General features: G+C 39.1%; 1 protein-coding gene across 2 annotated transcripts in view; it reads left to right on the forward strand.

The window, feature by feature from the left end:
- Positions 1–15,302, forward strand: part of lama2 (laminin, alpha 2) — a 364,685-nt gene that overhangs the window by 166,011 nt on the left and 183,372 nt on the right. For both annotated transcript variants that reach the window (XM_059981534.1, XM_059981533.1), the window contains exons 15-16: positions 1,470–1,581; positions 7,525–7,638. In XM_059981534.1, the coding sequence (XP_059837517.1) occupies positions 1,470–1,581; positions 7,525–7,638 (226 nt within the window). The remainder of the gene's footprint in view (positions 1–1,469; positions 1,582–7,524; positions 7,639–15,302) is intronic.

Raw genomic sequence — 15,302 nt, forward strand, 5'->3', positions numbered from 1 at the left:
TGCAGTTGTTCTGCCCCTTTACTGGTATTAGTATTTCATTTGATTTTTAATGGCCTGAAAATATGAAAGCTGCTATGTAACTATTCTTAATGGTGAAATAAATTTAAATGGATTTTCCACCTGGATAATTGGCCAAGATACAATGTGATTGGCTGGTTTTGTTATCTGAGAATTAAACTGAACTTGATGACCACAGCCTGCAAATATAGGTAAGTATGAACATTTGTAAACTGATAATTGGGCCAATAAGGTCTCGAAGTATTGTCTGAACTGTCGCGACAGGACAGGCATTTACAGACTGTGTATAAAAAGCTGATTAGATTAGCTTTATTTATTGGTCACGTGTACTTTGAAAAGTCGAAACCTGCAGTGAATTGCATCATTTGTATCATCGACCAACACAGTCCGAATATGAGCTGGGTGGCGGTCCTCAAGTGCCACCATGTTTCTGGCACCAACTGTAACATGCCCACAACTTGCTAACAATTTCCTGACCCTAACCTGTGCATTTTTGGAAAGTGGAAGGAAGCCAGAGCACCCAGAGGAAATCCACATGATCACAAGGAGAAGACACAAACTCTTTACAGACAATGGTAGGAATTGAACCCCTAGCGCTGGCACCATTAAGAGTTGTGCTAACCACTATGCTGCCTGTTTTGGAATGCTGAGATTTGGAATGAAGCAAAGGTGTTCTTTTCACGAAGATAACCAGAGTTGTTTGAAAAACAATCTAGTGCTTTCCTGGCATATATGATGAAATAACTCTTCTCAGACTTCCAGCTGGGTACAGGTAACAATTATAACCAGTATTTCAATGACAAACTCTGCCACCTTCATCAGGGATGATGCCTGAGCACGTCTAACCTGGTGGTATTTATACCCCCATAGTCTGTCCTTCTTGATTGGTTACTCTTCATCCAATCACTCTCCCACCTTGTTTACAATCAGATTTTAGTTTTTACCTAGACCTAATCCTTAATCTTTGTTAATATTCTTTTCCTATAATTTTATTTCAACCCTCTGGTCATGTGGATTTCCTCTGGGTTTCCTCCCATATTCCAGAAGAATTTTGTCAAATACGAAGGTGTCGCTCTGAGTAAGAACTGGAATTTGATTGTAAGCAAGGTGGGAGAGTGGAAACCTGATTGGATGAGGATGAACCAATCAGGAGGGTCAGACTACGGGGCTATAAATACCACCGGACTAAGACACACCCAGGCATCATCTCTGGAGAAGATGGCAGAGTTTGTCATCAAAATGTTGGTTATGATTGCTACCTGTAACCAGCTGGAAGCCCGAGGAGAGTTTATTTGTTGGGGCCTATTTCATTCTGGTTTACTTCCTATGAATCCTCTGAACAAAAATGTTATTAGAGCAGCAATTCTGTGATTATTCAAATGAATTTAAATGTAATTAAATATTGTGAAATGGACATTTTTCTGAACCCTTTTTATTTTGTGCCTGAACAGTTTGCGCTCTGTTGTGCTGCAGACAGCTAATGGAAATTCCGTAGGCCCAAGCAGAGCTTCGGGTGTTGAGATTTGCCAGTGCCCCCCAGAGTACCATGGCACTTCGTGTGAAGTAAGTATCAGTTCCAGAATCTGGATAATGCTGCTTGCCAATTTCAACCCTTCATCATTCATTATTGATATAATAGAGAAAAATGTCTTTGTCATCTTAGAAACATTGAGATCTGTATCTGGCAAACTGAACTGATTTGCTGGTACAGGGGAAAGTGTCGCTATTGTGGTAAAATGATCACTGGTCTGTACGAATTAGTGATCTTCCAGCCTCCTGAAGGATTCAGGGAACCTGACTCTCAGCAAAGCCGGTACAGCATCTTGAAGACGAAGGACGGTCGGCACTGGGGCAGACTTCAAGCCAGATTAAAGGTCCCAAAATTGGAAAGTGAAATTGTGCACGGCCCCATTACCCCGCACCAATTAAAGCACCAGAGCCCGAGGCTGGGAAATGAGCCACTGTTCAGAGTTGTCTGCTTGTGTTTGGCCCGTCTCCCTCTCTTCTCACTACTACCATTGCGCGGGAGGTGAAGGAATCTTGGGTCCTGCGCTGCCAGATTGCGGTGCGGTTGCTGCCCTGTAGCTATCAGGCTCCTGGACTGGGTTCAGTGTCTTAGCTCTGAAGTCTTCACTTTCAGGGGCTTCACAGCCCACCTTCCATATATTATTTGTTTACTTTTTGTTTGCATGATTCATCATCTTTTGCACACAGGATGTTTGTTGGTCATTGTGCTGCGTGGTTTTTCATGGAAGCTGTTGTATCTCTTAGTTTTGTGGCTGCCTGCAGGAAGATGAATCTCAAGGCTCTTTATGGTATACATACCTTGATAATACCATTTACTTTCAACTTTGATGCTTAGGAATTCAGAAGATTCACCCTTTTGAATTGAGAATTTTGAATTGAGAAATTCAGGTCTACATATTAGAGGTTATATTACTGTAAAGATTACGAAGGTAATTTTATACTCGTGTTAAAATAATATATGTTGGCTCAGTTCTGCACAGAATGGATGACGTTCCCCAAATTGACTGTCATCAGTAAGCCAGAAAAATGTCATTCACCAGGGTATGGATTAGTCATTCAGAGGCTGGGATTAACAATCTACTTATCTGCATGTATGCTGCCTGGACTGCTGGAGAATTTAATCAGTAACGATGTCCGTGAGACTCTCAGATACCCACAAAGTCCATCTAGTTCATTAACAACCTTGAAAGAAACAAATTTCCTTCCCGCCCATTGTGCGGCCTATTTGTGATTCCAGATCAGAAGCCTAGTGCAAATAGCAGAGTGAATGACCCATCTCACACAATACCCACCTGTCTGTCCCATCAGTCACCTCGTGCTTCAACTGGCCATGCATTGGCATCATTAGCCACCTGAGAATCCACAGAAATACGATCGAAGAAAGTTATCTTCAATCCTGAGGAATTACCTAAAGGGAGAGAAGGTGAAGCTGGACGTGTTCTTCTTCATGCAAGAGTTCTTTGTTGCATCCTTTGTGTCTCATTAATCACTGGTCAGATTCATCCTTAATAATTGTATGGTTAGAGTAGATCACTTTACCTGTATTTTGGAGATTTTGAACTAAGTCAAGAGTCCATGGAAGATCTGTGAGTTGTTTCAAAATTACTAAGATATCGTGGTCTTCAAGCAAAAGGAAATAATTTTCTATCCCCTTCCCTGCAGCCAGTATCAGAACTGTTGTATTTGTTTTTTTTTAATTTTAACCAAGCAGGTTCATTTGAGCTCCTCAGACAAATAAGTCGAGAAGAGACGTACTCAGAGCTGCAGCCCTTGAAAACTCATTTATACTATGGTTGTACGTGCTAGTCCTCCCTTTGTTAGTAAATGTAAATGCATTAGGACTGATAAAGAATATCATTTCAAGTCCATAATGATTAATGACCTGCATGCGTTTTGCATTTATCCTAATGTCTGTCATTAAGGTTCAAGCAAATGGCTTGACATTGTGCCGACGCAGTTAATCACTGACTGAGAAAACAATTAAAAATTTACAGTTGTCTCCAGCATTGTACAGAGACTTATATTATTCATCTTTTGTGTTGGTATTGTCATGCTTTTTGCTTCAGCTTTTTTTGGCATATCCTGTCCCGTCAGTTCAAACTGCTTTTCTGTAACAATTGCTGACTTTCAAATCATCTTATTACGCTACAAGCAATTAACTAAGTTAGTACATATAATTTAGAATTTATAATTCAAATTAAAACTTAGAGTTAAAAAACTGTGTATAATCTATTTGCAATCATCATGCACTGCCTTAGCAGAACTGCTGGAGAGAACTGTAAAACTTAATCGAATTTAAAGTAATTAGATTTATGATTTTTAAATCATGAATATGAGTTATCTCCATGAATTCATCTCGTAAAACTACTAAGCAGGCATCATAGTTTGCACCCTGTACAGTGTTAAGGACATTTGACATATTATTTAAGAATCACCTTGAGGTCTTTCTGTTAGGGATCATTGCAGGTAGGTTTTTTTGATTTGTATTTTGTAAGGATGATCGCCCGCGTACAACGCTCCCTCAGTGAACATGTTCCAGAGAGCTCACGAAAATACCTTTTTTACTTGCATCTGTTTTTCCCCATTAAATGTGTTTCTGGCACTGTTGGAGCCTGTGATTTACAGTTTGGAGATTGTTTGAGTGATCCAGAGCTTTGCTGTCTCTGAGAAGATTCCAGGAAGTGAGCTTGTACTTAGCCTCGATGTGAAGAAACTTCGAGACAGGGTGCGACCTGACATTTGACTCTATTTCACCATTTAAAGCATCCGTTAATCTCTGATTAAAGTGTCAAGGAAGATTGAGGCATTGGGGCGAATGCAAAAAGTGAACGAGAGTTTCAGCGCCTTCTGCTGGAGAAGGAATCTGTGAGTGGCCTATCGCTATGTGGCTCACTGTGGCAGACGGGTAGGCCACTCTGCCTCATGTGGTGTCCCTCTCTTTTGATGAATGTTGGTGAAATCATAGCATGGTATCATGGTTCTGCATTACGGATTGAACTATTGTGTTTATGCACTGTGGACTTATTGTCAGACTTACGCCTTTTATGTTCTGTGTATTTTATCGCCCATTCCTTTTATATTTTATTGTGAAAGGGGAGGGTGTTTGGGGGGAGTGGTGGTGTTGCTCTGTTGTGTTCTGCTCTTTTTTGTGTTGGGGAGGGTATGTCTCTTTTGGGGATCAATGTTTCTGTTTTGTGCAGCGAGGGGTATTTTGGGGGTTGATGATCCAGATGCCATGTGGAGTGGGGGAGTTTACTGTTCCTCTCTTTGTTTTGTGATTTTGGAAGGGGTTGATGATTGGGATGCTGTACTGGGAAGGCGGGTTTCATGTTTCTCTCCGAACAACTTAAATATTCTTTAAAAACAGAAAATGCTGGCAGAACTCAGCAGGCCAGACAGCATCTATGTGTAGGAGGTAGTGATGACGTTTCGGGCTGAAACCCTTCACATTAGGGTTTCGCATTAAATATTCTTTCTTTGTTTTGTGGCTAATTGGAAATTACAAATTTCAGAGTTGTATAGGGATACATACTTTGATAATAAATGAACCTTTTAACCTTTAATTTCTCAACCTGGATGAGTTAATGCGTTGATTTAGAATTCTGCCCGTTACTTGCTAAACACCGGATTAAGTCTATTTGGTTGTAATAGGAAGCACTGTTCTGAGGCTGTTTTCAGTCAAAATGTTTGGCTGAATTTTGTAGCACCACTAATGAGACTATCAGTGCTCAGGATTGTTACTGATTAAATTGGAAAGCAAATTCAAGTGACTCCACACGTTCACTTAAGCACAGAAATCAGGAACTGCTTTCCGAGTTAGCTCACTCCTACAGAAATTGGGCTATTGAGATGCGTGTATCGTACCTTGGTGACAGTTATTCTTAATAAAGTGATTTCTCTCATTGTCTATTCAGTTAATGGCACGATTAAGTTTAATTATCTGCCAAACAATCTCTCTGATGTTGATATTCTACTTCTATCAAGTGGGGAGAGTAATTCCATCAGTTTCCAATTATTATTAAGGATCCCTGTATATATTTACTTGTTTGGCTCCGTTCTTTCCGGCGTTGATTTATATTTCTTTATTTCCCATCTTTTTTTCTGCCTGTATTTTGTTTTCTGTACATAATTCTACAATAAAACAGATATTCCAATTTAAAATTCATATATTAGATCCTGAGCTGTACAAAAATAAACATTTCATTTCATGCGTGAGCGATAATAAACCTAATTCTGATATAGGCACGTGGCCAGGTCTTTAAGGCGTTGGACTAGCGATCTGAAGGTCATGAGTTTGAGCCCCAGCTGAGCGAGGCACTTAACCACACACTGCTCCAGTCACCCAGCTGAAAATGGGTACCAGCAAAATTCTGGGGGATTAACCTTGCGATAGACTGGCATCCTATCGGGGGGTGGGAGGGGGAGTCTCGTACTCTCAGTCGCTTCACGCCACAGAAACTGGCATAAACACCGGCCTGATGAGCCTATAAGGCTCGGGACAGACTTTAACTTTAACTGATATAGTTCTCTATTGTGGATTGAGAGTGGGAAGGGGATAGGGAGAGAGAAAAAGAAGGGAGAGAGGAGGGAGTAGAAAGCACCAGAGAGACATTCTGTAATGATCAATATACCAATTGTTTGGAATCAAATGACCTTGTCTGATGTCTCAAGGATGGTGTTTCTGCACCCATGCCAACCCTCACCCCTGCACTCCTTCTCTGCTACCTATCCCACATCCCACCTGCAGTCCCACATCCACCCTCGTCATTACCAACGCCCTTTGCTTTTGCCAGATTTACAGACTCACTCTCTGCTCCATATAGACAAATACAGCAATGTACAAAAGTCTTAGGTACCGTGCGTGTGTGTGTCTCTAAGATTTTTGCACAATACCATATATGCCCTAAAAGGGTACAGTGTTAGGGTAGTTTAGGGGCCTGGGTTAACTGTCAAGAGACTAGAGTTCAGATCCCACCATTGTAACAGTGAAATTTAAATTCAGTTAATAGTCAAGAATTTTGGAAAAATAAACCCTGATGAAGACACATAAAAAATACTGAGTGACTGGATTAGAAATCCACCTGCTTTTCCTAGTGTTCGAAAAAGAAGGTAACTATATATATATTTTTAACCTGGTCTGATCTGTAAGCCCCTCCAAACCCATTAATTGGTTGACATGTAAACCAATCAGATTATGGGCAGTTACGGATGAGCAATAAATGCTGGCTTGCCAGTCATGCACAGGTCCTGAAAGATGACTAAATAAAAACAAATATATTGTGTGTCTTGTACACGTGTCCTTAGACAAATTTCAGTCCTTATGAGCCTTAGTGAAGATCTGTCAGACTTTTTGATTAAAAAGACACTGAGTGTAGTTACTTGTTCAATTCACAAGGAATAGAAATCCCCTGCAGAGGGCACCTTTTCTAATTACCAAATGTTCCAGTGCAAAATCTTTGGCAACTCCCAAATACAATGAAATTTTTGGTGATATTAATTTACCACAGACTTCAAAAATCCAGGCCAAAATCAGAGAGGGAGCATTCTAAACTTACTCAAACTTTTTTTTCCACAATGAAAGTCAATTTTATTCATAATATTTGTAAAAACACAATGAATCCTTTCGCAGTGTTATACAAAGCATTCTACTTAATGGATATATTTATATTTAGTATGACATCAATGTTCTTTTCAGAGTTTTAATTACTGGTGATTTTTAGCTTGATAAATGTAATCGGAAAGTATTCGTCTTCTCACAGGTATTCCACATCTCCATGAGTGCAAAAATCTGATAGTTCCCTCGTTCACTTATTGTATATTCATATATTGAAAGCTGAAAGGCTAAAGAAACTACACCTTATTTGATCACAGAATACCTTATGATTGTTAAATGCATAACATTTCACGTCATGAAAGCTACTAAAATAGAGTAAGTGCTTTTTGCATGAGTCAATTAACAATATATTTTCCTCATTATAGTCCTGTGCGCCTGGATACAGACGAATCAATGGCACCCTCTATGGAGGAGTCTGTGTACCGTGTTTTTGCCACGGCCATTCTGCCTCCTGTGATGACATCACTGGGGAATGTTTGGTATGTATGGAAAAAAAACGAATGTTTCTGAAACTCCAACTCCATTTTCAGGTCTTGATTTGACATAATTATCATTGTTGTAGAAGTTTTTCTTGTTTATTGAAAAACCATGCAATTATATTTATAATGCACATGAATCGATTGAACATTCAGTCGAATGGTTTGGCTGATTAAGTTTGATAAACTTCTGAATAATTAGATGAGTTTTGGAGCCAGACCTTTAAGTTGAATAAATCACAAGCAAAATACAAGGTTAGTTGGGAGGGTGAGTAGATGATTTATTAGAATAAAGTCATGTTGGAAAATCAGAATGAATTTAATTCTGGAAAAACATGATGTATTGAAAATAGATCACATGGTTACATTGACTTAACCATGTAATGATTTACATCGAAATAATGTGTGTAACATAAAGAAAAAAATGAAGATTAAATCACAAATGAACCATTATAAAGTCTTAATCAACAGTACAGCACATTCTGCAGCTTCTCAATGAGTAATTCTAAGTCCCACACTCAATGGAGGAAAATTGCAATACAGAAGCTATTACACTAATGAAAAGTAACTTGAGTAGGTCATTCATCAGATACGAGTGTTTGTCCACAGAAAATACATTTAGATGTGACACATGAAATTCAAGATGAAAATTGTGTTGTTTTTCATAATTAAATAGATAATATATTCAATAATAATTCTATACTTTTCAAAACTGGAGTACTGCAACAAGCATGCAATATTACTCGAAAGCAAATAAAACTGCAGGAATTTAAAACAAAGCTAGAACATAGACAATCGAGTCACATCTGTGGAAAGAGAAAACAGTTCATGGTTCAGGTCAAAGATCCTTCATCAGCAATGCAGCATTACCAATCCAATACAAGATTATATTCAAAATTTAATTTAAATCACACATTTTATGGTGGAGCACACATCTATGTTTATTTTACCATAGAAATGCTTGCTTAAGTGTATTGTTAAATTTATCATTTTTATATTCCCTGCAATATTTGTTAATTCATTCTTTCTTTATACGTGTATGGTATGTTGTTCTATCTGCTAAATTAGTTAAACATTGCAATCAATAAGCAACTATAATTGTTACCAAATGCTTGAAGGTGAAAACAGAAGAAATTGCTAGATAATCAGAAAGGTTGAATTATTTTGATACTAGTTTCTAATCATACTTTATCAAATAGTTACTTCTGAAAGCCTCAGCAATAAATTAGGTACAGTATATCTTAAGTTACATAATATGTATGTCAGGATCATCAACAGCAGAATGGTTTCATTTAGTACGTGGAGAATGTTTCTAGCATTTAGACTCTCTCAGGATTTGTTGATACTGTAAATTGTAGAATGGCTTGTAGATAGCTACATAGCCACTTCAAAGTACTCTTATCTGATGATCAGTGGAAAATGATGCCAGAAACTTACTGCTTAATTTCTCTTCTATACAGTGAGCCAGAATGTGTTCTAGAAGGTACTTGCATTGTAGATCAGAAAAAGATAATTTGTTTTAAAAGAAGGCCTTAATTGGTTTACAGCACTGAAGCTTGAGTATTTTGGATTTTCATGATATCCATATTTTAGATGAAAGTTAGAAACAGAGAAAACCTACAGCACAATACAGGCCCTTCAGCCCACAAAGTTGTGCCGAACATGTACTTACTTTTAGAAATTATCTAGAGTTACCACCAGCCTTCTATTTTTCTAAGCTCCATGTACCTATCCAAGAGATTCTTAAAAGACCCTATTGTATCCGCCTCCACCACTGTTGCTGGCAGCCCATTCCATGCACCCACCACTCTCTGTGTAAAAATACTTACCCCTGACATCTCCTCTGCACCTAGTTCCAAGCACCTTAAAACTGTACCCTCTTGTGCCAGCTATTTCAGCCCTGGGAAAAAGCCTCTGACTATCCACAAAATCAATGCCTCTCATCATCTTGTACACCTCTAATAAGGTCGCCTCTCATCCTCTGTCGCTCCAAGGAAAAAAGGCTGAGTTCACTTGAGGGCATGCTCCCCAATCCAGGCAACATCCTTGTAAGTCTCCTCTGCACCCTTTCTATTGTTTCCATATCCTTCCTTCATGAAGTGAACAGAACTGAGCACAGTATTACAAATGGAGTCTGATTAGGGTCCTATATAGCTGCAACATTACCTCTCGGCTCCTAAACTCAATCCCAAGATTGATGAAGGCCAATGCACCGTATGCTTTCTTAACCACAGTCAACCTGCGCTGCAGCCTTGAGTGTCCTTTGGACTTGGACCCCAAGGTCCCTCTGATCCTCCACACTGCCAAGAGTCTTACCATTAATACTATATTCTGTCATCATATTTGACCTACCAAAATGAACCACTTCACACTTATCTGGGTTGAAGTCCATCTGCCACTTCTCAGCCCAGTTTTGCATCCTATCAATGTCCTGCTGTAACCTCTGACAGCCCTCCACACTATCCACAACACCTCCAACCTTTGTGTCATCAGCAAACTTGCTAACCCATCCCCCCACTTCCTCATCCAGGTCATTTATAAAAATCATGAAGGGTAAGGGTCCCAGAACAGATCCCTGAGGCACACTGAGTCACTGATCTCCATGCAAAATATGACCCATCTACAGCCAGTCTTTGCCTTCTGTGGGCAAGCCAATTCTGGATCCACAAAGCAATGTTCCCTTGGATCGCATGCCTCCTTACTTTATCAGTAAGCCTTGCATAGGGTACCTTGTCAAATGGCTTGCTCAAATCCATATACACCACATCTATTGTTCTACCATCATCAATGTGTTTAGTCATATCCTCAAAAAATTTAATCAGGCTTGTAAGGCATGACCTGCCTTTCACAAAGCCAGGCTGACTATTTCTAATTAACAAAGCCATGTTGACTATTCCTAATTTTTGACAGAGTACTGAAAAACTTCAATTCTGTTAACTCCTATAAAAGTACCTTTTAAGAAGGCTCTCAAGAGCTCTTGTCAGCTGTTGAAGCCAGTTGTTGATCAAGTTGTTATTTCTGAAATGTCCAGATACCTTGTGATGCATAACTGTAGTCTCTCAAAGAATAAGGATTTGGACTTTTCTGAAAGATTTTCTGCAAAGTTTGTAAATACATTCCTGTGAAATGCAAAGCCAATTCCATTTGGGTATGAGAGATTCTGAACTGTTTTTAATTCATCTTACAACTTACTCTGCTCTCATTTTCCTCTTCTGATCTATAATGATCCTTCATGCAGCAGAGCTGTCCTATTCCACTCTTTGAGCCTGAGAAGTGATGCCAGTCAGCTCAATTCTGCTTCACCCAGTGACCAGAAATGTAAAATTGTATCAGGGATTGCCAAAGGTCTATCTGCCTTGATTTCCTTTCCTTAATACATTTATAAATTGAATGGCAATAGAGTGACTGAACTCTTTGAAATGGTTTATTACAGAGAGTCAGCCTGCAAACGTAAATCGTATCTTGCCTTCTTGTGGGTTAGGTATTGAAGAGCATGCAAGTTATTTAGGAAATGGACTGTGAGACAGGAGACAGAGAGTAGGGATAATGAGCAGGAATTCATTGGTAAGATGTGCTTAATGGTGTCTTGCAAGGATTGGTGCTGACTCCATAACACTTCACTTTATTTATTGATGAGGAAATAGAAAGACACGTGTCCAGTTTTGGAAGTTAATACTAGGAGGAAAAAAATGAAAGAAAAGGAAAGTAGAATATGTGAGTATTTTTATCTATGGATTGCTTGAAATAAAAGAAAGATTAGCAAGTTTTTTGAAATATTTTACACACCTTTCCAGGAGTAACTCTTTTTGGGTAACAGAGACCATCAAACAACTATTTTGATCAGAGATGTGATGCAACGTAGGTTTACTCTAGTGACACCAAAGAATTAATAAATGTATTAAACAGTGTAGTCATATTTCTGAGAATTTAGTTTGATATTTTTGAGATGGCGATTGTGGCAGAGGAGTCTGGCATGTTGTCCAGAAGCAACGATTCTGTATATTTATATTATTTGACCTTTCTGTGGAACGGCTCTGCAAATTTAGACAATTAGTCTTTGTTGCATTCAAAATCAGGGCTTAGGGTCAGTGGTAATTTTATATTTAAGCTTTTTAAAAATTTTAGAAAGGCAGTTATGATACAAATACAAATGTTCCTAAATCATTGTAGAGTGCAGTTGAGTATCAGCCATATTGCTGTATGTCTTCTGGTCCTACATTTCAGATGGGCGATGATTGGCAGATTTCTGTCTCAGAAGGACTGTAGTGAGTGAGTTGGGTTTTAAGACAATCTGCCAATTTCATCATCGATAGTTGAGTTTTATTTGTAATTGTTTTTAAATTCCAGATTATTTACTGAATTTATGTTCCACAAATCCTATTTTGCATTTGATGTTGTATCTCTGGATGTTAGTCCAGCCGACTGGGTTACTAGACTGGTAACTTGATCACTGTACACCCAGCATATCAAAATGTCACATGCCGCAAATCCATATTCTTTACTCTCTCAGAGCAACCACAAAAAAGAGTAGTTAACTGGAGGTCAGGCAAGACTGTATAATCTTAAATCCACAGCAGAGATTGTTCTGTCTGTCATCTGACCAACCATTACCCAGTCCATGATATAATAGAGACCAGCTAGGCATTGAGGGAGTGGAATACTTTGCAGTTGTCATTGTCCATATCTCTTTTAGCATATGGGACCCACAATGGAATATGTCTTCATTCAATGCAACACGTGCTCACTTTGCCTGCAGTTATCTGAACAGCAGATGTACTGTTCCTTGCTTTCTTGTTATGGAGAGTGACCGGAACCTACCAAATGTAAAGGTGGACAGGAAACCCTGATAATTAATTCCAGCTTCAGGCTCATTAAAATGAACACACGAGAAACAGCGGTAAAGCACTTGTCGCACTGAAGTTGGAATTGTAACTGGTGCATATGGCTTGCTTTAGGGTACTCTAAACAGAGTGGAGCTATCTTGTGCACTGACCATTGTTCAGGTAAGAGAGTTTCTCCATGAAATCTTGGGTGAATTTTGCCTTCTGCTGAGAGGTCTTTCCTGTATTAGGACAATAAGACACTGGAGCAGAATTAAGCCATTTTGCCTATCATGTCTGATCCACCACTTGATCATGGCTGATTTACTTTGCCTCTCAACCCCATTCTCTTGGCTTCTCCCTGTAACTGTTGACACCCTCACTAATCAAGAACCTATCAACACCCACTTTAAGTATACCCAAAGACTCGGCCTCCACGGTCATCTGTGGCACTGAATTCTACAGGTTCACCGCCCTCTGGCTAAAGAAATTTCTCATCATCTCAGTTCTAAAGGGATGTCCTTCTGTTCTGAGGCTGTGTCCTCTCATACTAGAATAGGTTCTACTATTGCAGGAGTTCCTGATATTTTTTATGCCATGGACTAATACCATTAAGCAAGGGGTCCATGGAACCCCTAAACTACTGAAAGCATCTTCTCCACGTCTATTCAAATTCTGATGGTTGTTCCCTTTTACCTGGCTAACCTCACAAATATTGGAGGTTAACTATTGAAAGGGGACTATCCATCAAAACTCTGTGAGATATTGGAGTTTGCATGTTCTCAAGTTCAGTCTTGGTTTGTTGGATTACAAAAAGACACGTTCCACCCTCTGGAGAAAACCCGTTGTCCATATTGAATCTTCAGAAATTCTGGATTTGGCTGGATTTCTTAACGACTGGATTTGGAGACTCCCCAACTTTTTTCAATTTCACCTACATGCAGATCGTTATGATTCCTTCCTTTACATGCTTGCAGTTTGAACACGGGACAGTGGGATGATGTAATGATCTTGTGAGTGGGATGATGTAATTATCCATCACGTGATGGCATGTTCCAAACTGTATTTAAACAAAGCCGTGGTTTATGACGCAGTTCTCATTTTTATTTTTGTGCAACGTCGTTGTTCCTGGTTGGAGGTGTGGAGGCTCCACCAGTTTTGTTTGTTGCACATTTATTTTTCCCTTACAGTCCCGTATCGGAGAGTGAAGGCATTACTGAAGTTATCCGAGTTCAAAGGATTGGTTAAAGTTAATGTCATTCAGCGTTTTGGGGAATGATCAACCTTTGTGACTTTGTTCGGGAATTGTGGCATGCATATTTGAGTTAAACCCCTGCAAGGTTGGTAAGGTTTGCACTGTGACCACCCTCCAGTCAAAAGGTCAGTTCCTTTTATTTCCTCGTGATTTCTTCGAACAAGGCATCTCTCAGCTGTGGGATCAGCAGATTCGTCGTTACTTTGAAGGAATCATTTGTTTTGGGGTAGTTTCTCCTTAATGATTGTATAAATCACATGGAATTTTGAATTTACCACTTAAGTTTGTGTTTGGATGAGAACTCGTTAAGAACAGTTTCTAAGTTTGACTGTTAGATATTACCGCCTAACTGTTAACTTCTGTTTGTTAGTCGTTAGTTTACATTTCTAAGTTTTGAGCAGAGGTTAACAAATCTCGATTTGTTTATAAACCCTTTCTCAGTTTCATATCGATTGCTGTGCATTCGTAACACTTCAAATAGCCTTGGTAGCTGGAAGGGATTTGTGGAGACAGTGCTCCTTGAAAATGTGATCAACTACAAGTTTAAGAGATAACGTTTACTTTGGCAGGGCTGCTGTTAGGATTGAACATAAGTGACCATCATGAGGTGACTGTATAAAACCAGACTGCAGCATTGGCCAGGACGGTCAGTCTGCAGATGGATTAGCTGGTACATTGTAAACAGTTCACATCCAAGTGTTTGTTTCTACTCAGTTTACTTTTGGGGCTAATGCTATTAAGTTTCTGTTTTGCTTAGATGCGATTATGTGTATATTTTAAATTGAGTCAAATGGTTCAAGATTTTATTACTCTGTAATGAAACTCTTGCGGCATATTCTGGAGTTATGGAATAGAGCAAATATTAACTTCAACAGCAACCAGATCCAAATGTGGATTGCAGATTGAATTTAAAATGCATCCCAGAACAATGGTCTTCCTGGAACTGCAGACTGGAGTCAATTGCAAAGCAGGGAACACCCAATTGACCTGAGATGTCTGCATATGCATGACTGCAACTCAGAGACAGTGGTGATCAGCACTCACTTTGGCATTTGACGTGAAGATTTGGAAATAATATGTAATTCAAAGGAAGCATTATGAATGCCTTGTAACTTTAGAATCAGTCCTGCTGTTGCCTTTAATCTTTAGTATATAAAAACATGATGTAGTGTTGAGTCAGGGTGCTTCTCACCAGAGTGACTCCGAATACTGTCAGCTTGTGTGGGCCAGGAAAAGCTGTGTCTCTCTGGTAGCTTCCGTTGACAGTCACAACAAAACTAGTAGGCCTTTTTACCCAGAACTGTTGGTAGCCTTGTGCCTGATAATGATTAGACATGAGATCCATAACATTTAGCTAAAAACTGCTTTCCCCTTATTCTAAACCCTTTTGTGATCAACATATATGTCAATTTGACAATCCTTATTAATTCAAGAGTAATATTGTTTTTATCTAATTTGGCAAGGCATAAAGCTTACAGCTACTTCCATCATTTTATTACCTCAATAATGGTAGATGGATTGCTTTTGTGTATTGGAGTGACAAAATTAGCTTTATACTGCAATGCTTCCTTCATTTTAATGTCCTTTTTGTT

The sequence above is a fragment of the Hypanus sabinus genome, chromosome 10, assembly GCF_030144855.1.
Source record: "Hypanus sabinus isolate sHypSab1 chromosome 10, sHypSab1.hap1, whole genome shotgun sequence".
NCBI classification, from domain to species: domain Eukaryota; kingdom Metazoa; phylum Chordata; class Chondrichthyes; order Myliobatiformes; family Dasyatidae; genus Hypanus; species Hypanus sabinus.